The following is a 23,377-nucleotide window of genomic DNA, read 5'->3' as shown; positions in this document are numbered from 1 at the left end:
GCACCAGAGGGCCGGACGAGGAACAATGGTTGGAAGCTGACCAAGGAGAGATTCAACCTGGAAATAAGGAAGAACTTCCTGACGGTCAGAGCGATCAACCAATAGAACTGCCTGCCAGGGGAGGTGGTGAACTCCCCAACTCTGGACACCTTCAAGAGGAGATTGGACTTCCATTTGGCTGGGGTGCTGTAGGGTTTCCTGCTCAGGCAGGGGGTTGGACTCGATGACCTAACGGTCCCTTTTAACTCTATTAATAAAATAAAAAAATAAAATAAATACAAATAAATCCTCTACGTTGTGCCAGATATCACAGCCTAAGTGAGAGGGATGCCAAGACTGCAAGAGCTTACTGGACAGACTGAAGTAATCAGAGGTAACAGTTGCACAAATTGCTAATGGCCTTCCTCCATGAAGAGTTTTATACATGAAAACCAACCCCGAGTCTGCGGAGAGGGGCGGCATACAAATCCAATAAATTATTATTATTATTATTATTATTATTATTATTATTATTATTATTATTATTATTATTTGTTCTGCCGGGCTCTCTGGTAGGAGCCTCCCGAAAATTCAAGAGTACAAATTTCAGACACACACACACACGTTTGAAAATTCAAAACAATGTTCTTTATCACAAAATTCAAAATAAACTAAGCACTCTTTTTGGATTGCAAAGAGCACTGGTCCCAAAACAACCCCGGGTAGTCTGTACAATTTCCCTTAAGCAGTCATTAAGTACTTAGCTAGCAGCTGTGAAGAAACTTCACACCCCTTCTTCTTCCAAGGAAGTGACACACACACACACACACACACACACACACACACGTTGCTCTGCTTTGTTTTCACAGGCGTGCAAAAGCAATAAACAAAGTCCAGAAAAACAGCAACACAGGATTGCTGACGAACTGCGATCAGATACTCTTTCACAACGGCCAAACCTACACGCTGCTATTTATAGCAGCAGCCCTAATTACTGGAGCCCCACCCAACCACAGGTGGCCTCATTTTCTCTTGTAATAATCTTTTAGTTGTTGTCTCCTATGTATCACTCTACGCATGTGTGCATGTGTCATTAATTCTTGTTCAGAATCCAAAGCTGATACAGATGATTGATCTCCTTGTGGGCTGTCTGCCAAACTCCCCTGTTCCCTGTCACTCATGCTGCCTTGGTCAGAGGAGGCTTCATCGGCAGATTCCATCAGGAGCAAAACAGGCCTGCGGCATGTAGATGTCTCCCCCACATCCACCTGCACATTCCTTGGAGCAGGAGCTGGGCCAGAGCTAACCACAACATTATTATTATTATTATTATTATTATTGTTGTTGTTGTTGTTGTTGTTATTGTTATTATCTTAATTTGTACTCCAAAGCACACTGATAAGCATTGTAGCTCACAAAGTAGACATAAAGTGGATATACTGAGAAAATCCCATAACTATCTGTTATGTTGTATTCTGGACCAGCTACACCTTCCAAGTGGTCTTCAGGGACAACCTCACAATACAGCTTACTGCTATAATCCTGTGCTTCTCAATTATTTTCTGTTACCACCCCCCTCCCAGGAAGAAGTAAACATTTTGCACACACCCAACTCTCTGCTGTGACTATAAATAGTCCCCAAATTGCGCCCACCTGAAACCTGTACCGATACCTTCATCGCATTCCTCGGCGTTGTGTCCAGGACAGCCCATTCTAAAAGAAAATGTCTCGTGAGTTCAAGAAGTTTGATTGAATTCGCAAGACGTTTCTTTTGGAATGGGCTGCTCTGGAGACAATGTCGAGAAATCCGATGGAGGTACCGGCACAAGTGTCAGGTAGGATGCATGTCCTATTCCCTGCGGCAAAAAAAGGATGTTCCCCAATATTTATTTATTTATTTATTGTTAGAGTTGGAAGGGACCGTGCGGGTCATCAAGTCCAACCCCCTGCCTAAGCAGGAACCCTATAGCATCCTAGCCAAATGGCAGTCCAATTTCCTCTTTAAAATGTCCAGAGTATTGGAGTTCACAACGTCCGCTGGTAGGTTTGTTCCACTGGTTGATCGTTCTGACCGTCAGGAAGTTCTTCCTTATTTCCAGGTTGAATCTCTTCTTGGTCAGCTTCCAGCCGTTGTTCCTTGTCCGGCCCTCCGGTGCCCTGGAGAATAAAGTGATCCCCTCCTCTCTGTGGCAACCACTCGTATACCTGTAGACTGCTATCATGTCCCCTCTGGCCCTCTTTTTCTCTAGGCTATCCATGCCCAGTTCTCGCAGTCTCTCTTCGTAAGTCTTGGTTTCTAGATCCCTGATCATTTTCGTTGCTCTTTTCTGCACCTTCTCCAGAATTTCAATGTCTTTTTTGAAGTGTGGTGACCAGAACTGAACACAGTACTCCAGGTGTGGTCTGACCAGGGCGTAGTACAGTGGTATTAAGACTTCCCTGGTCTTGGAGTGTATTCCCCTGTTGATGCAGCTTAGGATTGTATTGGCTTTTTTGGCTGCTGCTGCTGCTGTTGATACAAAGTGGGTACAGTGTAATTGTAGCTGTGCAAAGGTGTTCTGCACCATGGCTGCCACCTGCTGTTGAAAACTGACGGAATAGATCAGGGTTTCTCAACCTTAGCAATTTTAAGACATGTGAAGTATAATTCATATAGCTGGCTGGAAAATTCTGGGCGTTAAAGTCCACACGCCTTTAAAAATTGCTACGCTTGAGAAATGTTGGATGAGATCCATCCCCTGTCGAAGAAAGAATATTGTTTTGTGATTTAGTCATAACAAGGAGAAAAAAATAATGCATTTCTTTCTGTAATAATCTTTTCAGTAGAATTTGTTTTTCCTGTATAAAGCCTGCAAAAGTTTCCCTGCCCTTTCTCTCCCAAATGCTATAATCAAGTGCTGTTCTTCACATGCAACACAATGAGGTACTAAGATTCTAATGTTTCAATTTTATACACAACTAATCAGCATAGTTGAAGTTGCTATTAGTGACAAGGAAGATGGATGTGGGGATCTATAGAATAGGAAGATTGGTTTAGTTGAATGATAAGCAGTGAGGATTACATACACAAAATACACGGATGTCTATGTTGGTTGAGGCAGGCAGGATTCCCTTGGGTACCATTTGTTGGGGGTCAAGGGAAAGGGAGGGTTTTGCCTTCTCTTTCTGCTCAGGATCCCCAAGGACAATTGGTGGGCCACTTTGTGACAGAGAATGCTGGACTTGATGGGCTTTGGCCCGATTCAGCATGGCTCTTCTTACATTCTTAAAGCTTACATTATTAACTAAATTGAATTTCCAGATCTAAAAAAAATCTGCAAACACTATAATTGAATCTCTGATAAAAGAATCAGAATAAAGCCAATGATTAAAAACTGTGAAGAAATGGCTTCTCTGTACCAAATACAGTGATACCTTGTCTTACAAACTTAATTGGTTCCTGAAGGAGGTTCTTAAGGTGAAAAGTTTGTAAGACAAAACAATGTTTCCCATAGGAATCAATGGAAAAGCAATGAATGCGTGCAAGCCCAAAATTCACCCCTTTTGCCAGCCGAAGCGCCCATTTTTGCGCTGCTGGGATTCCCCTGAGGCTTCCCTCCATGGGAAACCCCACTTCTGGATTTCCATGTTTTTGCGATGCTGCAGGGGAATCCCAACATTGCAAAAACGAGTGCTTCGCTGGCAACGGAAGTCCGGAGGTGGGGTTTCCCAGTGAAGGAAGCATCAGTGAAATCGCAGAATCGCAAAAACACTGATGTCCTCGAAACGCCACCTCCAGACCTCTGTGTTTTTGCGATGCTGCGATTTCACTGAGGCTCCCCTCGCTGGAGGGGAGCCTCAGGGCAATCCCAGCAGCACAAAAATGGGCACTTCACTGGCAACGGAAGTCTAGAGGCAGGGCCTCCTAGCAGCCGCAGTGGGTTTGTAATGTGAAAATAGTTTGTAAGAAGAGGCAAAAAAATCTTAAACCCCGGGTTTGCATCTCGAAAAGTTTGTATGATGAGGCGTTTGTAAGATGAGGTATCACTGTATCAGCTTTTTGCATGCCTCATTATATGGAATCCTGCTTCATGGGATTCTCATCCATTCATGTGTATTCTGTATACATAAACAAGCACATAAACTCCTTTTATTATCTTCTTTTGTGAGGATGATCATTTAAGTGAGGTTTGTCACATATTCACTGAGTCAAAAATAAAATGACGTTGCTTCACTCCAGTTGACAAGGCTGGCAAGCGAAACATATTTCATTACTAAATCATTTATTTTATCTTCTATCATACCACCTGTATGTGGACTTGTGGCTTACAATGTTCTTCATTGTGAAAATGTCTTAGGAGCTTGGAAGAATAACTTCCTGCTCTCTGCTCTTTGAGAAAGTTGACTGATTCACTGAGATGTTAGCTATGAAATTCCTCTTTATATTTCAAGATCAGTTGTAAGATTTAAGGATTTTAAAACTAATAACATGACAGCAATCCTAGAGAATTTCAAACACGTTGCTCTTTTATGATAGCACTGCACTGAAATGTGTATTTTCTCAATATTTATTATTTTTTGGCTACACCATCTTTTTATTTTATTTATTTATTATTTAGATTTGTATGCCGCCCCTCTCCTTAGACTCAGGGCAGCTCACAACAGAATAAAACAATTCATGACAAATCTAAATTATAGTTTAAAATATTTTTTAAAACCCATTTACTAACATACATACAAACATACCATGCATAAATTGTGTATGCCCGGGGGAGATGTCTCAATTCCCCCATGCCTGACGACAAAGGTGGGTTTTAAGGAGCTTACGAAAGGCAAGGAGAGTAGGGGCAGTTCTAATCTCTGGGGGGAGTTGGTTCCAGAGGGCCGTTTGTTTAGTTGACGGGACCCGGAGAAGGCCCACTCTGTGGGACCTAATCGGTCACTGGGATTCGTGTGGCAGAAGGCGGTCTCAGAGATATTCTGGTCCAATGCCATGAAGGGCTTTAAAGGTCATAACCAACACTTTGAATTGTGACCGGAAATTGATCGGCAACCAATGCAGACTGCGGAGTGTTGGTGAAACATGGGCATACCTAGGTAAACCCATGACTGCTCTCGCAGCTGCATTCTGCACAATCTGAAGTTTCCGAACACTTTTCAAAGGTAGCCCCATGTAGTGAGCATTACAGTAGTCGAACCTCGAGGTGATGAGGGCATGAGTGACTGTGAGCAATGACTCCCGGTCCAAATAGGGCCGCAACTGGTGCACCAGGCGAACCTGGGCAAATGCCCCCCTCGCCACAGCTGAAAGATGGTTCTCTAATGTGAGCTGTGGATCGAGGAGGACGCCCAAGTTGCGGACCCTCTCTTAAAATCTAAGAGAGCATTGATCCAATGTACTGCAGGGTGAGGGGGACTTAAAAGTTATCGCTGTATTTGTTTCCAGTATCTATTTTACCAATAAACCCTAGAATTTTTTTTATTTGCTTTACCTGTGTTCAGGCAACATAGGTGGGAATAAAAAGGCATTTATACCTTAAATTCACACCCTCCTATGTATACGATAGAATATGTTTGTTTGTTTGTTTGTTTGTTTGTTTGTTTGTTTGTATGCATGCATCTTAATCCTCTCATGACTGTATGAGAGTTGTACCTCGGTAGCTACAATATGAAGGATGGGATTCCATCAACGCCCTGTTTTCTTTGGCTCAGGTACCTCAGCCAGGAACGCTGAAGCTCTCTCATATGCAAGAAGGCAAATACACACTGCAGCTGACCGTGACTGACACCGCTGGCCAAAGGAGTTCAGATAACATCTCAGTGGCAGTACTTCCAATGATTCCTTCTGAATTAGGTGAGAAAACTGCTGAAATAACCGTTTCCTTGTCCTGTGGTATAGCTGAGAGTGGGACTGTGTACGTCTGTAATTAAAATCACAACAGAACCTGCTTTAAATACATTGCAAATAGGGTACAGGTCTTATAGTTACATCAGAGTGGCAATTTCCACAACGTACAATATCTACATCATGTCCTTCTACACCAATACTATTTAATTTGGGCAACTTTAAGATATGTGGACTTCAATTCCCATAATTCCTAATTGCCAAGGTTGAAAAACACTGTGCAAAAGCCTGTTCTCTTTTTTATTTGGCTCCCTAGCATGCTATTCCATGCATTCTAGTAAACTGTATTACAGATGTATTATTTATTTATTTATTCATTCATTCATTCATTCATTCATTCATTCATTTATTTTAACTTCTATGCTGCCCAATCCCAAAGGACTCAGGGCAGCTTACAACAATATAAAATTACGATATAGAATCACAAACAACAAGAAAAAGAAGTCAAGAAACCCTAATTTTAAAAAAAACTTTTAATAAAACAACTCAACAACACACATACATACCATTCATACAGAATCATATTCAGGGGGCCCAGGTCTGCCAGCATAGCCAGGTCTTCATGGCCTTACGAAAAGCCAGTAGGGTGGGAGCAGTATGGACATCACGGGTGAGTTGGTTCCATAGAGCCGGGGCAGCCACAGAGAAGGCTCTCCCTTGAGGTCCTGCCAATCTACATTGCTTGGCTGATGGGAACTGGAGGAGGCCAACTCTGTGTGCTCTAATTGGTCTCTGGGAGGTATAATGTAGTCTCTAAGACATAATTTTGCCATCATATGTGGCACCCACTATAGCAGGACCCACAATACTAGCACAATATTAACCTGGGCAGAGATCTTGAAATTGAACAACATATTTAAACAACTTTATCTCATTAAAAAAGTAGTTTTTCTTCTATGTACAATACCAACAATACTTCATTCTTTTTTACATAATGCGCAATCGTTCCAATTATCTAGTTAAATGAATCCCATATGGTATTTACTCCAATTGACTATGGGTGGTTTAAAAATAGTAATATGAAAACCAATGCCAGCCAAAAACAAGATGACATCTGGGCACAATGTACAAACAGAAAATAAAAATAAAAAATATGCCAAGTATTTGTTCCAGCACTGATCCTGTATGCCAATTTTGTTCGTAATTCCTACATTTCAATCCTGTCTTAAATGAGCTCCTAGAGAACGCAAGATGGCATACCTAGTCCTCCACTTTTTCTCAACAAGCAATCCTGTGGGGTAGCTTGGGAGCTAGTAATGGAATTGTCCAAAGTCACCTAGTGAGCAACTATGGTTGAGGGTAGACTTGAATATGAATTTGGCTACTCTTAGTCCAACATGTTAACAATCACATGTGCTGGTTCTGTAATGGTCAGTAGGAATATCCTTCAAAAACAGAAGGCAGAAGAGCTGGAACCAGGGAAGTGGTGAGATAAGAGACATCTCAGCCCACAGAAAGAATGGAAATGTGGAAAGTGTCTCAGATGGGACTCTCTCAGGGACCGTCTTCTGCCGCACGAATCCCAGCGACCAGTTAGGTCCCACAGAGTGGGTCTTCTCCGGGTCTCGTCAACTAAACAATGCCGCTTGGTGGGACCCAGGGGAAGAGCCTTCTCTGTGGTGACCCCGGCCCTCTGGAACCAACTTCCCCCAGAAATTAGAATTGCCCCCACCCTCCTTGCCTTTCGCAAGCTACTTAAAACCCACCTCTGCCGCCAGGCATGGGGGAATTAAGATTCCTTCTCCCCCTAGGCCTTTACACCTTTCCCCCAAGCTTATTATAATTTATGTTTGGTATGTATGTGCTGTTTGGTTTTTAATTGATAGGGTTTTTTAGTTTTTTCTTAATATTAGATTTGTGCCTGTACAATATTGTTTTATCGCTTGTTGTGAGCCGCCCCGAGTCTTCGGAGAGGGGCGGCATACAAATCTAATAAATTATTATTATTATTATTATTATGTATGGTATGTTTGTATGTATGTTTGGTTTTTTATATTAAGGGTTTTTTAATTCGCTTTTAGTATTGGATTATTATTGTATACTGTTTATGATTGCTGTTAACCCCCCCGAGTTTTCGGAGAGGGGCGGCATATAAATCCAATAAAACTAAACTAAACTAAACTAAACTAAACTCTCTAGTTCCCTGAAAGTAAAGGTGGAGCAGAGGAGAAGTGCTCGCAGACTGGAAATACTCTGTTATTGGACCCTTACAAGCAGGTGTGGGCTCCAGTCAGAATGCTAAATTGGGCTCTCCGCCACGGCTCGCGAGTGCTTGCAGGGCTAGCGCGATTTTGGTTCTGCACCTGTGGAGATAGCAAACTCGCGCATGGAGCCACAGATGCCCCCATGTTTCAGCAGGCGCGGAAGCAAAAAACCCACACCAAAACACGGGCGCACCTGCGGCTCTATGCATGATTTTGCTATCTCCACAGGTGCAGAAGCAAAATCGCGCTGGCCCAGCGAGCATTCACGAGCCACGGCGGCAAGCCCAATTTAGCATTCCAGCTAGCAGCCCACCCTGCTTGCAAGAAAGGTAGCATTCGTTTCTTCTCTGGAGTACCTTGAAAGGCTGACAAGCTCAAAGAAGCTAGAAGGGAAAGAAGACTCAGAATATTATAAGATATGGCAAAATTTTTATAATTGGCTAGAGGGAGAAAGGATAAAAGAAAAGAAATTACATAGAAGATCATCCAAGAAATTAATAAATAAAATTTAAAGATGGGCAGTGGTTGGGTGGGTGGCCCTTGGCGGAATGCAGCTGCTGCATTGGAGCTAAGAGGGGTGGCGGCAGGAGAAGGAAGAAAGCAAACTGCGGCGGTGGTGCTCTGGAAGGGCAAGTAGTGAGAGCTCTTCTTAGACGTGCACTGCTTCTGTCAGGGAGAGGGCCAGGCCTACGCTTGGAAGCAGCTGCGGCTCTCAATACCCACTTTCTTCCTTCTCCCACCGTGAAACAAAAGTGAACGGTGGCAGCGCTGCTTCTGGATAGCAGGCACATATCTCCCTCCCAGGCAGAGAAGGAGGGCAGCGAGAGCGGCGGCCCTTTCCAAGTTCAAGTCTGGCCCTCTTCCCTCCCCACATGGGAGGCTGTGAGGGGGGCATGACCATAGTTGAGACAAAATTTCGGTGAGTTTCACTACATTTTACAAGTTGACCATGACCACCCAGTCACCTGACCGCCAAGTCACACCCACCTGAAGCCATGCCCAACATAACTCAAGCCATGCTCACAGAAAATGTTCACATTTCATTCCTGTTCACAACCAATGGTCAGATTCAGATTCAGGAATTACAACTTACAAAGTGCCAAGATCAAAGGATATCACAGCCTATCTGTTCTGCAGATATTGCATCTCCCTTCTCCTGCCCACAGATCTCCTGTCGCTACCAGCCTAGGTTGGTAGTCTTTGGTAGTCCTCCAATCTTTGGATAAAGACTCCATTGTTGCACCTTGGGCCTGGCTCATTGCTTTTACCTCCTCGGCTCTGCTTCATTTTCCCTTTCTTTCTCTCCAGATTTTTACAACCATTCCAGCTCAGCTGTATTTTTTTTCCAACATTCTAATCACCATAGCAACCATTGCTGAGAAGTATCTATGCTCTCCTGACCCTTCCTTCTCCTATTATTTATTTCTCAGAATTATGTTCTCCATTTTTATTCCGGAGTTCAATTTAAATAATCTAAATATTATTTTTGGGTTGCATGAGAATGAGATTGAGCTACACTAAAAATTCAAGAGAATTACCAAAAGGAGTCTGACCTCTTAAGGTACTTATTGCGGGCAGATATTCTAGGGTTGCTCTGATGCTTATAGAGAAAATTACAACCTTGATATTCTGACAAATGATCTCTCAACAAACATACAGGTGGTCCTTGACTTACAACAGTTCATTTAGTGGCTGTTCAAAGTTAAAACAGCACTGAAAAAAGTGACTTGTGGCCGCTTAAAACCATTGCAGCATTGCCATAGTCACATGATTAAAGTTCAGACCCTTGACAACTAACCCATATTTATGTGCCATGTCCCGGGGTCACCTTTTGTGACCTTAACAGCCATGATGGCACAGTGGTTACAATGCAGTGCTGCAAGCTACTTCTGCTGGCTGCCAGCTGCCTGAAATTTGGTAGATTGAATCTCACCAGGCTCAAGGTTGATTCAGCCTTCCATCCTTCTGAGATCAATAAAATGAGGACCCAGATTGTTGGGGGGGTGGAAATAGTGACTCTGTAAACTAGGCTGGAAAGCACTGGAAGTCTAAGAGCTAGTGCTATTGCTATTCTGAAAAGCAAAGTCAATGGGGAAACCAGGTTCACTTAAATTAGTAAGAACTATAATGATTCATTTAACAACTGTGTCAAGAAAGGTTGTAAAATGGGGCAAAAGTCACTTAACCGTCTCAACATTGAGCTTAAATGCAGAAAGTAAACCAAGCTCAGAGAACATCAAGAATGACAAAATTTATTCTCTTTTTGTCACTGTTAACCCCAGTGTAATCATCATAAAATTCGGTATAGTCATTAGTCTGTCCATTTTCAATGTTCTCTTTCCTTTTATTACTGCAAGTCTCAGCATCTTCTTCCTCTTCTTCTGTATGCTGCCTTCTTGTTCTGCATTCATTCCAGTCATTCCTTGTCATGTTATTTTCAAAGTCCTTGTTGTCTTCTTATGCTTTCTCTTTTTCTTTTCTAACTCATTTGCAAACTTCAAAATGCATTTCTTTAAATCCTCACAGCAATCTTTTTAAAAAGCTACAAACTCTTCATAATTACATACATCCATATTGTCAAAATCACAATTCATAAGTCTTTGGAATCAATCCAGCTATCAACAGGTACTGTATCTGTTCCACAATCTATTATAATTATTCATAAGTTGATGGTTGCTGTCATCTCATTGAGATAGATCTCTTACACAGCTACACCAGAATTGCTCTCATTTCACCATGTACTGTTGTTAAATACCCCAAATTGGTTGGAAAATTATTTTTATTACCATTCATTATCATTATGTTAGCAAATGGTTATTAGCTGAGATAATTACTAAATGGGGAGTGGGTGTAATCTCTATAATTAAATATTTACAATTTCAAGAAGAAATAGGAGGGCTACATACACTGCCTTCAGCTTTGAAACAATAGGCAGGATATAAATCTGATAAATAAATGTAGAGCAATAAAGGTCAAATAAAATGCAACAATTATGGGCAATTAACTCAGAACAGCAGCTTTATTTATTGGATTTGTATGCTACCCTCCTCCGTGGACTCTTCTTAGAATAGAATACAATAATAGAATTGGAAGGGACTTTGGAGGTCTTCAGGTCCAACTCCCTGCTTGGGAGGAAACCCTGCACCACTTCAGACAAATGGTTGTCCAACATCTTTTTTAAAACTACGAATGATGGTAGTTCACAACTTCTGGAGGCAAGTTGTTCCACTGATTGTTTTGTCAGGAAATTTCTCCTTAGTTCTTTGTTGCTTCTTCCTTGATTAGTTTCCATCCATTGGTTGTTGTTCCATCCTCAGGTGCTGTGGAGACTAGGTTGACCTCCTCTTCTTTGTGTCAACCCCTGGTTGGAACACTACTATCATGTGTCCTTCTTTTCATTAATCTATACATACCCAATTCCAATAGCCATTCTTTATGTTTTAGCCTCCTGTTCCCTAATCATCTTTGTTGCTCTTCTCATCACGCTTTCTAGACTCTCAACATCTTTATCAAATACCTTACTGTATTCTAAGTAAATTATATCCACAGCATTCCTCTGATCTACTAATTTTCTCAGCAAGTAGAATATAGATTACATCTCATGTACAGTGGTACTTCTCCCTAAGAACGCCTCTACTTACGAACCTTTCTAGATAAGAACTGGGTGTGCAAGATTTTTTTGCCTCTTCTCAAGAACCATTTTCCACTTAAAAACCCGAGCCTCCAAAACTAACCGGAAAAGGCAGGGAGAAGCCTCCGTGGGGCCTCTCTAGGAATCTCCGGGGAGGAAACAGGACCAGAAAAGGCAGAGAGAAGTCTCTGTGGGGCCTCTCTAGGAATCTCCTGGGAGGAAACAGGGCCGGAAAAGGTGGGGAGAAGCCTCTGTGGGGCCTCTCTAGGAATCTCCTGGGAGGAAACAGGTCCTCCACTCTCCCCGTGGTTTCCCCAATAGCACGCATTATTTGATTCCTATGGGAAAAATTGCTTCTTCTTACAAACTTTTCATTTACTACTGTAATGCTCTCTACATGGGCTACCTTTGAAAAGTGTTCGGAAACTTCAGATCGTGCAGAATGCAGCTGCGAGAGCAATCATGGGCTTTCCCAAAAATGCCCATGTAACACCAACACTCCACAGTCTGCATTGGTTGCCGATCAGTTTCCGGTCACAATTCAAAGTGTTGGTCATCACCTATAAAGCTCTTCATGGCACCAGACCAGGGTATCTACGAGACCGCCTTCTGCCGCACGAATCCCAGCGACCGGTTAGGTCCCACAGAGCGGGCCTTCTCCAGGTCCCGTCAACAAAACAATGTCGTTTGGCGGGGCCCAGGGAAAAAGCCTTCTCTGTGGCGGCCCCAGCCCTCTGGAACCAACTCCCCCTGGAGATTAGAATTGCCCCCACCCTCCTTGCCTTTCGTAAGCTCTTTCAAACCCACCTCTGCCATCAGGCATGGGGAAACTGAGATATTCTTTCCCCCTAGGCCTTTACAATTTATGCATGGTATGTTTGTTTATATGGATGTTTGGTTTTACAATAAGGGTTTTTTAGCTGTTTTAGTATTGGATTTACATGCTGTTTTTATTTACTGTTGTTAGCCGCCCTGAGTCTACAGAGAGGGGTGGCATACAAATCCAATAAATAAATAAATAAATAATAAGCTTAAGAACCTGGTCATGGAACGAATTAAGTTCATAAGTAGAGATACCACTGTATGCTGAATTTGTATAGTAAGATAATTTGGTTTTAACTGGTTGCTTCCCCCCCTCCCCTTTTCCAGAGATAACCTTTGTTGAATGGTTTTGCCTTATTCTTCTACCTGAAATATTCATGGAGTCATTTTATGAAGGACAGGGATGAAAGGATGCATAACAGGGGGCTTCCATTACTGCAATATCTGTTGTAAACAGCTGTTTCTTATATTTTGCAATTTATTTTGTCTTCTAACCTGAGAATTGGCCTATTGCAGGTTGTGTTGGGAAATGTTCCCGGTACCAGTTCCTCTGTGATGATGGCTGCTGCATTGACATCACTTATGCCTGTGATGGGGAGAACCACTGTCCTGATGGGTCAGATGAAACTTTTTGCCATAAATGTGAGTGAACAGAACCTGCCCATTTAAGCATTTAAAAAATAACTCAACAATAATAACAACTCAATAATAAGTGAAGGCATTATTTGAAATCCTGCATTTGAGTCTTAGGGTGAGGAAAATATAAATAGCAATAGCATTTAGACTTATATATACCATTTTTTCACAGCTCTCTCTAAGCAGTTTACAGAATCTGCATATTGCCAACAGCAGTCTGGGACCTCTAAATGTCGGTGGAGTTTTTCAGTCATCCAGCTCATGGTTGGTCCAAAATAACTTTTTCAAGAGGCAACTGGACTTTTTGGATGAGTTTTTCAAGTTGCCTCTTGCAAAAGCACTTTTTTTCAAAAGGTGGATCCTCATTTTATTAACCTCAGAAGGATAGAAGGCTAAGTCAACCTTGATTTGGACAAAATCAAACTCCTGGCTGTAGCAGTGAGTTGGCCTGCAATATTAGAAACATAGAAGTCTGACGGCAGAAAAAGACCTCATGGTCCATCTAGTCTGCCCTTACACTATTTTCTGTATTTTATCTTAGGATGGATATATGTTTATCCCAGGCATGTTTAAATTCAGTTACTGTGGATTTATCTACCACGTCTGCTGGAAGTTTGTTCCAAGGATCTACTACTCTTTCAGTAAAATAATATTTTCTCATGTTGCTTTTGATCTTTCCCAAAACTAACTTCAGATTGTGTCCCCTTGTTCTTGTGTTCACTTTCCTATTAAAAACACTTCCCTCCTGGACCTTATTTAACCCTTTAACATATTTAAATGTTTCGATCATGTCCCCCCTTTTCCTTCTGTCCTCCAGACAATACAGATGAAGTTCATTAAGTCTTTCCTGATACGTTTTATGCTTAAGACCTTCCACCATTCTTGTAGCCCGTCTTTGGACCCGTTCAATTCTGTCAATATCTTTTTGTAGGTGAGGTCTCCAGAACTAAACACAGTATTCCAAACGTGGTCTCACCAGCACTCTATATAGCGGGATCATAATCTCCCTCTTCCTGCTTGTTATACCTCTAGCTATGCAGCGAAGCATCCTACTTGCTTTCCCTACCGCCTGACTGCACTGTTCACCCATTTTGAGACTGTCAGAAATCACTACCCCTAAATCCTTTTCTTCTGAAGTTTTTGCTAACCCAGAACTGCCAATATATTGCATTCTAATCACTGTGCCACCAGGGTGCCTATGAAAAAGCTAAAGAACCATCATCACTGAGCTTGTGGTGAAAGCATGATTTAGATCCATAGCCAAATATTTCGCACATTGTGTATTGGACTAAATCAATCAATCAATCAGTCAATCTCTGAACTTGCCATTTTGGACACTACAGAATTGGTACTGGTACATGGTGGATCACATACATTTTGAAATTATGGAAATAAGATTAAATAATTTTGATGAGAATAAACTAGAGAAGCTGATGGTGCGATGGAACAAGGTAAAAGATTATATGTTAAGTAAAATCTGTGATGTAAATACGAAAAATAAATTACAATCACTCTTTTAGTAAAAATCGTTCAAGATAGAGCCCAGGATCAATAGATAGATAAATAACTTAAAATTCTTTGAATCCTTCTATAGGGGTGATGGGGGTGACGGGGTGTGTGTGTTGTTTGGTGATGGGCACATGCACTGTGCACTGTTATATGTTTGTTTTTTGTAAACCTATAAAATCAATAAAATTTATTTTAAAAAAAAAATCTCTGAACTTGCCAGAAGGTTCCATCTAGTTGCAAAGTCTTCTTAGTTTTCTTGCATGAAAAGCTAAGACACATTTTTTCCATTGGTGGCATTACAGACTTGAAGTACCTTTTAATATTTGAAAAGAAACAAAACAAAGCACATAAAAGAGACCAAAAAAAGTTAAGCAACATTTCCTTTTTTAAAAATGCTATCATTTGGACACTAATATCAGTATTGATTGTTTCTAGGTTATTTCTCAACCTTAGCAGCTTGAAGATGTATTGGCTTCAGCTCTCAGAATTCCCCACCCATGCTGGTTGGGGAATTCTGGGAGTTGAAGTCCATACACCTTCAAGTTGCCAAAGGTTGAGAAACAGTGGACTAGCCCTATCACTGGCTTAAAAAGAATACAGTTGTCTTGGGTCCCACAGGCACAGGAAACTTCATCTGCCTCCCTTGTTCTTTCCTTGCCCCATATTTTCAGCAAGGCTAATTGTGTGGTTTATACTGTAGCTACCATACTTAAGAATCAAGTTTCCAATTGTCCAATAGATGCCAGAAAAGGTCCGTTCAGAAATAACCTAGAAACAATCAATACTGATATTAGTGTCCAAATATAGGATTTTGACTATCATTGATTGGGCTATTCTCTAGCAGTTGGCTAGATTGCAGTCCAGGCACTTTGGGTCTACAAAATAAAAATGCTGTGGCAAGTATGTGGACTGGATTTTTGAGCAGGGAGTGAAGTATACCTTGAGTGAATGAGAAAATGAAGATAGCCCATCACAAAATGACATGTGACTTTCATTTACTTTGTCTCACCTCAATGGTATCTGGTTGATCCCTATAAGATGCTAAACAATTAATTAAGTTGCACTTTGGCCTAATCTAATTGGGCTTTCCCTTATGTTCTTGTGTTTTCTTTTTACGCTCAGATAATTCAGGTCAGAGTGCAATAACTCACATAGATACTATTCAACACAATTCAGTTGAATTTATGAAAAAAGCCAATAAAGACCTTATATTTGAAATCACCCAGACAAGTACACTAAGCAGTCAAGTACTTGAAGCAGAGAAAATCAAACCATCACCCTCTCAGGGACCAAAGAAGCAAGTTACAGAGTTTATACCAGGTAAGATTAACAATATGATTGATTGATCGATTGATTGATCAGTCAGTCGGTTGGTCAGTCGGTTGGTTGGTTGGTTGGTTGGTTGGTTGGTTGGTTGGTTTATAAAATGTATTTGCCACCCATCTTACTGTAAGATACTTTTCATTGGATTAAAGCCATAAAAATATATCTACATTAAAACATAAATAAATTAAAACCAAAGATTAAAATCTCAGGAATTGTGAGGAGCAGGGAAGGGTAGGGTTGAATGGGGGGGAGTGCTATCCGTTGTTACTCGATCAACCACCTCCACCTCCTATGAATTGGGAAAAAAATAATGTTTAATTTTCACAGTTGTTCCTTGAATTGACTATAGAGATCTGTTAAAGAAATACATGCAGTTAATTCAGCTACAGCTTTGGGAAAACAAGCGATTTCTCCAATTTAATGAGTAATACTCATGTATACAATCAAGGTTGGGTAGAGATGGGCAGAAAATAGATCATAATTTATATATGTACCTCAAAATAAACCAACCAAACAGTAAATTTGAAAAATAAATAGAGAGCAGCTATATTCAGTGCTATTCTTGCAGTATTAGAGCATGCTTTCTTGTGCTTGTGTGGCTTCCTCCTACTCATTGCAGTCCTTTTCTCTCTGCAAAGCTGCTCCTGAAAATTAAAATTGACATTGAGCAATATTGCATGAGAGAACAACTGAAAATGAGAGGCTTCATTTTTATACAAGCAAAAGCGTTTTCTACTACCGTGATAGTATGCAACCTCATGGATGGAATCAATAGAGGTAGTCTTTGAATTACAGCAATTCATTTAGTGATTGTTCAAAGTTACAACGGCATTGACTTGATGTGGCCATTTTTCACACTTATGAATGTTGCAGCATCCCCATGGTCATATGATCAAAATTGAGATGCTTGGCAATCGATTCATATATATGATGGTTGTGGTGTCCCAGGGTCATGTGAACTTTTGACAAGCGAAGCTAATGAAGCAAGATTCACTTTAACAACCGTGTTACTAACAACTACAGTGATTCACTTTAACAACTGTGGAAAGACAAAATTCACTTAACTGCTGGGTCAGGGTTCCAAATAGCATCTGAAACTAAAGCAGAATCTGAAGCAAAGTATTCCTCAAAGTTCCAATTTATTTATTGCCATGCTGGCACCTGAATCTAAAGCTACGAGAGTTTATCCACCCAATTTAAAGTTCATTCCCTTGCATCTCCACCCACAAGTCCATCACATGAACCATACATCTTCTGCCAGCGTGTCCTGCATCTCCTATCAGCTTCCAGCCAGGTGCTGAATAAAGGATGGCCTTGAGAATCTAGAAGGAATGTGTTATGGCATGCAGCCACTCCTCCCAAGTTCTCACAGCAAGAAACTTTCTAAAGCATTTAAATATGGTGTTCTGTCGAGCTCTCTGGCAGAATCCTCCTGAAAATTCACAGATACAAATTTCAGACACACACACGTTTGAAAATTCAAAACAATGTTCTTTATACCGAAAATGCAAATAAACGAAGCACTCTTTTTATATAGCAAAGAGCACTCCTCTCCAAACAAACTGGTAATTTGTATAAGTCCCTTATCAGTTCTGAGATACTTAGCTTTGAGCTGTGAGGCAATTCACAGTCCTTCTTCTTTCACAAAGTGAAACCCACTTTGCTGTGGTTTAGTTTCAAAGTGGGGAAAAATCAGTACACAAAGGTCAAAGTCAGTAAGGCAGTCACGAAACACAACAATCAGATAATCCTCCACAATGGCCAAATCCACAGGCTGCTCTTTATAGCTGCCTCACTAATTACCACAGCCCCACCCAACCACAGGTGGCCTCATTTTCTTTGATAATAATCTCTCAGTTGTTGTTGCCTATGCATCGCTCTCCGCATGCGTGGCTGTATCATTAACTCTTGTTCCGAATCCAAGGAGGAGCTAGATAATTGATCTCCTTCTGAGTTGTCTGCCACACTCTCCTCCTCCCTGTCACTCATGTCTTCTTGGTCAGAGGAGCCTTCATCATTAGATTCCACCGGGAGCAAAACAGGCCTGCAGCATGTGGATGTCTCCCCCACATCCACAGTCCTTGGGGCAGGAGCTGGGCCAGAGCTAACCACAACATATGGGAAGCCAGAGGCTTCAATAAATATGGCTTTAACCTGACATACTGTCTTGTTAACCACAGAAATTGATGGCTACTTATAAACTCCCTAGCTTGTTATATTTGAAGATAAATTACTATTATGGAATACTAATAGCGCATAATGCCATGTGACACATGCATAATGTTCTATCGTGTATTCAAACTTCCCTTCACTCAAAGGAGAACCACAGGGACATTCTGTGATTAGACTACTTCTACTTCTGAACAGAGTGCCATCACCTCGCCCTTCGCCCTTCCTGCTGGGCTTCCAGGGTGAGATAGCCTCAGGATTAATTGACTGGAATATTCAAGGGATGAATAAATTATGCAGGGAAGCAACTTCTTCAATATGAAGAACAGTGGATGAAGTGGGTAGAAATAGCTAGACCAGTGATGGCGAACCTTTTTTATCTCAGGGGCCAAAAGTGTGTGTATGTGTGCCCAATTCAAAGTGCTGGCTTTGACCTACAAAGCCCTAAAGTGATGTGCCGGTGCCTGGAGGCTGTTGGAGTCTGGATGGGTGTCAACAGACTCAAACTCAACCCTGATAAGACGGAGTGGCTGTGGGTTTTGCCTCCCAAGGACAATTCCATCTGTCCATCCATTACCCTGGGGGGGGGAATTATTGACCCCCTCAGAGAGGGTCCACAACTTGGGCGTCCTCCTCGACCCAGAGCTGACATTAGAAAAACATCTTTCAGCTGTGGCAAGGGGGGCGTTTGCCCAGGTTCGCCTGGTGCACCAGTTGCGGCCCTATTTGGACCGGTGGTCACTGCTCACAGTCACTCATGCCCTCATCACCTCGAGGCTTGACTACTGTAATGCTCTCTACATGGGGCTACCTTTGAAAAATGTTCGGAAACTTCAGATCATGCAGAATGCAGCTACGAGAGCAATCATGGGCTTTCCTAAATATGCCCATGTTACACCAACACTCCGCAGTCTGCATTGGTTGCCGATCAGTTTCCAGTCACAATTCAAAGTGTTGGTTGTGACCTATAAAGCCCTTCATGGCACCGGACCAGAATATCTCCGGGACCGCCTTCTGCCGCACGAATCCCAGCGACCAGTTAGGTCTCACAGAGTTGGCCTCCTCTGGGTCCCGTGAACTAAACAATGTTGTTTGGCGGGGCCCAGGGGAAGAGCCTTCTCTGTGGCGGCCCCAACCCTTTGGAACCAACTCCCCCAGATATCAGAGTTGTCCCCACCCTCCTTGCCTTTCGTACGCTCCTTAAAACCCACCTCTGTCGTCAGGCATGGGGGAAATGAGACTTTCCCCCCCTAGGCTTATAAAATTTATGCATGGTATGTCAGTATGTATGATTGGTTTTCATAAATTGGGATTTTTTAAATTAACTTAATTATTAGATTTGTTTACATTGTATTATTATTGTTGTTAGCCGCCCCGAGTCTACGGAGAGGGGCGGCATACAAATCTGATGAATGAATGAATGAATGAATGAATGAATGAATGAATGAATGAATGAATGAATGAATGAATGGCTGAGGACCAGATTATCTTCAGGATCGTCTTCTGCCTCATGTATCCCAGTTAGGTCCCACAGAGCCGGCCTTCTCCAGGTCGCGTCAGCCAGATAATGTTGGCTGGTGGGGCCTAAGGGGGGGAGCCTTCTCAGTGATGGACCCAGTCCTCTGGAACGAACTCCCTCCAGAGACATGTACTGCCCCCTCCCTCCTGGTCTTTTGTAAAGCTTTGAAAACCTACTTCTGTCGGCGGGCATGGGGGCTGTGAGTTATGATACTAGATATGATTGGATTAGATGAATGTGTGTGATTGTACATGCGGCCCTTTAAAAAAAAGTTAGGAAATTTCCATAATCTTTTATAGTTATTTAAATTTCTTACATATTGTTGTATTCAATGTTGTATGCTGCCCTGAGTTGCCTCGAGAAGGGCGGCATAGAAATCTAATAATAAATAAATAAATAAATAAATAAATACATACATACATACATACATACATACATACATACATACATACATACATACTATTGCACATGCATGAATGCCCAAGCATATAATTCAATGCCCTCTCCCCTCTGCATATGCGTTCATGACCCGCCCACTGTCCTCCCCCCCATGCATACATGGACAACCCCCTGCTCCTGTTTCTCAACTTCCAGTGAATCTGGTAGGCCCATTTTTTTTTTGCCACTCCCAGGTTCCTGAGACTTTCTTGTAGCTTGGGGAGGGTGAAAATGGCCTCTCGTTCCCCCTGTACACTGAAAACAGCGCATTTCCTGACTTCTAATGGACCCAGTAGGCTCCAGAGGTTGGAGCATGGGGAGGGCAAAAACAGTCTCTCTTGCTCCCCCTGGAGGCCAAAAATGCCCTCCTAGAGCTTTTGCATAAGCCAAAAATGAGCTGTCCAGCGTACTGGAGCTGAGCTAGGGCAATGGCTCGCATGCCAGTAGATATGGCTTCGTGTGCCACCTGTGGCACGTGTGCCATAGGTTCATCTTCACTGAGCTAGACAGTTAGAAGTGTTGGATTCTGTTAAATTCAGAAGGAAAAGGGAACATAAATGGATACATTTGGGAACTGTGGCTGAAAATATTCTTTTCAGGTCAACAAAAGGGACAAGGGCAAGATTCTGTATTCTGTTATAGCCTTTGTTTAAATTACAGTAATGTGTTTCAAATATATTATAAAACCTAACCGCTGTCTGATTTTCATATTTTAAGGACAATTACTACAAGGATTTAGAATTAATCTATTTTTCCTCTTATAATTACAGAGCAGTGCTTGCTCCCCCTAGCCACTGGCTCATGCAACAGACACCTCTCTCGCTGGCATTTTGATGCTTTTTCAGGCACTTGCATGCATTTCATCTATGGTGGTTGCAAAGGCAATGAAAACAACTTTCTTCAAGAATCTGATTGTCTTGCTGAATGTGTAAAAGTTCATGGTAATAATCAGTCTCTTGGGGTAGGGAAGTGGCACAACATAACATAGCAACACGCAACACTTTACTCTGTAGTTCCACTGGAATCCCAAATGTGTTTTAGCAATCCTTCTATTGATAGAGAAAGATTTGGTAAAAATCTTAACAATATAATCTTTCTGCAGTCTGCTAAAGTACAGATCTGTCTGTCATAAAATCTATCATACTAATGGATAGATTTGCCTGGCATGTAAATATTGGAATGGCCTCAAATACTGATTATTATTTTTTGTACTTTATCTAAACGTGGTTGGCAGTATTTGCCAATTTAAAAAATTTATCATTTAATATTACTAATTTGAAAGTGGTCATCTCACTCTCTGGGCCCGTGTCATTTACTTTGTCTAAGGTGAACATTTTTCAGTATTTCCAATTTCCAAATTCTAAGAACAGAAAAAGAATTTTTAGAGCAGTCAGCAATCACTCTTAAGTGGAACTACTTACTTCTCCAAGTTTATTGACTAAACTAAATTGTGCTGTATTCTGCTCATTTTGAAAGTGTTATTTTGAAGCCTCGCTACCAAAGCACTCATAATCAAGACAGTTGCTCTGGGCTAGTTTTCACATGTTAAATTATAATATAATCATTGCTTTAGGGCTGAATATGTAAACTATGGCTTATTTAGTGAACAGTACCTAAACAAATGTATCTGGTGGGAGCTCAGCTACATAAAACTAAGTCTCTGCTTTTGTGGCTGTGTTCTTAAGAACAACCAACTATTTTTCCCCAGGTTAACAGTTTCAACTTTGTTGTGTTGGCATAATTTATTCTAAGGTTTTTGTATCCAACTCTCAATAGCCATTTTTTTTAAAAAAAATCAATCACTGTTAAAGATGCTATCATGTCACATCTTACCAATTATTCTATATCCCCCGCTTTTGATGATACATTGTTTTGTTTTTACAGAATCCAGAATCTCAGGGAAAGACACGGATAAGAATGACAATGATATTGTGAGCTTAAAAAACACTCAGATTGAAAAGAGCCTTCTAGTCCCAGAAACAGGTAAGTTGTGGGAGGCTTTTTCAACTGATTTATTCTGTGTCTAGACACAGAAATATACAAGAATGAATCATCAGGAAGCAACAGGCATCATCCACAGTATAGGAACTGTTGAAATGTCATATTATACCACCCACATGGCTATGTCCTGATAGAGCAGATATTCTCATCTCCTAATATGCTAATATGCTTCCGTCTTATCTATGGATTGGCTGCCTACTTAGTACATTTTGCTTCTTACTCTTTTTAGGTGCTGTACTTCCACTGGCTTTGGGGTTAGCCATCACTGCTTTGCTGCTACTCATGGTTGCCTGCCGTTTGCGGTTAGTCCGGCAGAAATTAAAGAAAGTGCGACCTACTTCATCTGAGGAGTCAGATTACCTCATAAATGGAATGTATCTCTAGACCTGGAGCAAGATTCAGGATACCTTTTTTCCTGTCAAGCTTTCTCCCAAAAGTGTGCCTCTTGCATCTCACAATTCTCTTTTTAAAAGTAAAAGCTGTGTTACCAGAATAAGAATAAGCAGCCATCTTCCCCAAATTTTCTTTCAAGGCCTATGATAGATGAACACCATTTGTTTTTCAAACCTGGCGACTTGAAGACGTGAGGATTTCAACTCCCAGAGTTCCCCAGCCAGTGTGGAATTCCAGGAGTTGAAGTTGACATCCCTTCAAATTACCAATGTTAAGAAACACTGATGTACACAGTTCAGTTGTAGTGGCATGCGGTAACTTTCACCAACATGGTGTCCTCCAGGTGTTTTGATCTCCAATGCCTTTCATCCCGAAGCCATTTCAGGCTTCAGTATGGAATTACTTTAAGAATAGCCTATAATGGAGGTATGAGCTATTTATCTGTTGCAATCACACTCAAACAAAATCACATTACTAGTGAACAAGTGCAATGCCATTATAACTTAAAGTACTCTTAGTGTACAAATGGTTTTCTTTTAAATTTATCTTCGCTTTACACTCTTTAGCCATTTCTGTTTTGCAAATTGGTTTTGTATGGTGATAAAACTCAGTTTAAAATATTGGAAGCTAGTGGTTAATCCATGCTCCTGCAATGTCCTGTTGCAGTAGCCCATATCACAGCGGCTACTGATAACAGCAATCACATCTAATCCAAACATGTATTTTTGTTAAGAGTTTTGACTCGTTATAAGGCATTACTTTCCAAACTCTTTAAGTAGAGCTTGCTTTTCTTTTAATGTGACATTATGATCTAGTATTTTCCCATGAAAAAAATGCATTTGGAATATATAAATGGAGATTTGGAA

At 41.3% G+C, this 23,377-nt stretch overlaps 1 protein-coding gene across 1 annotated transcript in view; it reads left to right on the top strand.

Moving 5' to 3' along the window:
• LRP11 (LDL receptor related protein 11) overlaps positions 1 to 23,377 on the top strand; it is a 40,080-nt gene extending 16,703 nt beyond the window's left edge. The window contains exons 3-8 of the mRNA XM_070740023.1: positions 5,671 to 5,812; positions 13,037 to 13,162; positions 15,788 to 15,985; positions 20,888 to 21,058; positions 22,002 to 22,100; positions 22,348 to 23,377. Coding sequence (XP_070596124.1) covers positions 5,671 to 5,812; positions 13,037 to 13,162; positions 15,788 to 15,985; positions 20,888 to 21,058; positions 22,002 to 22,100; positions 22,348 to 22,502 — 891 coding nt within the window. The 3' untranslated portion in view covers positions 22,503 to 23,377. The remainder of the gene's footprint in view (positions 1 to 5,670; positions 5,813 to 13,036; positions 13,163 to 15,787; positions 15,986 to 20,887; positions 21,059 to 22,001; positions 22,101 to 22,347) is intronic.

The sequence above is a fragment of the Erythrolamprus reginae genome, chromosome 1 (genome assembly GCF_031021105.1).
Source record: "Erythrolamprus reginae isolate rEryReg1 chromosome 1, rEryReg1.hap1, whole genome shotgun sequence".
Lineage (NCBI taxonomy): Eukaryota > Metazoa > Chordata > Lepidosauria > Squamata > Dipsadidae > Erythrolamprus > Erythrolamprus reginae.
Note: the sequence above shows the minus strand (reverse complement) of the source record. Positions and strands in the feature narration are given on the sequence as shown.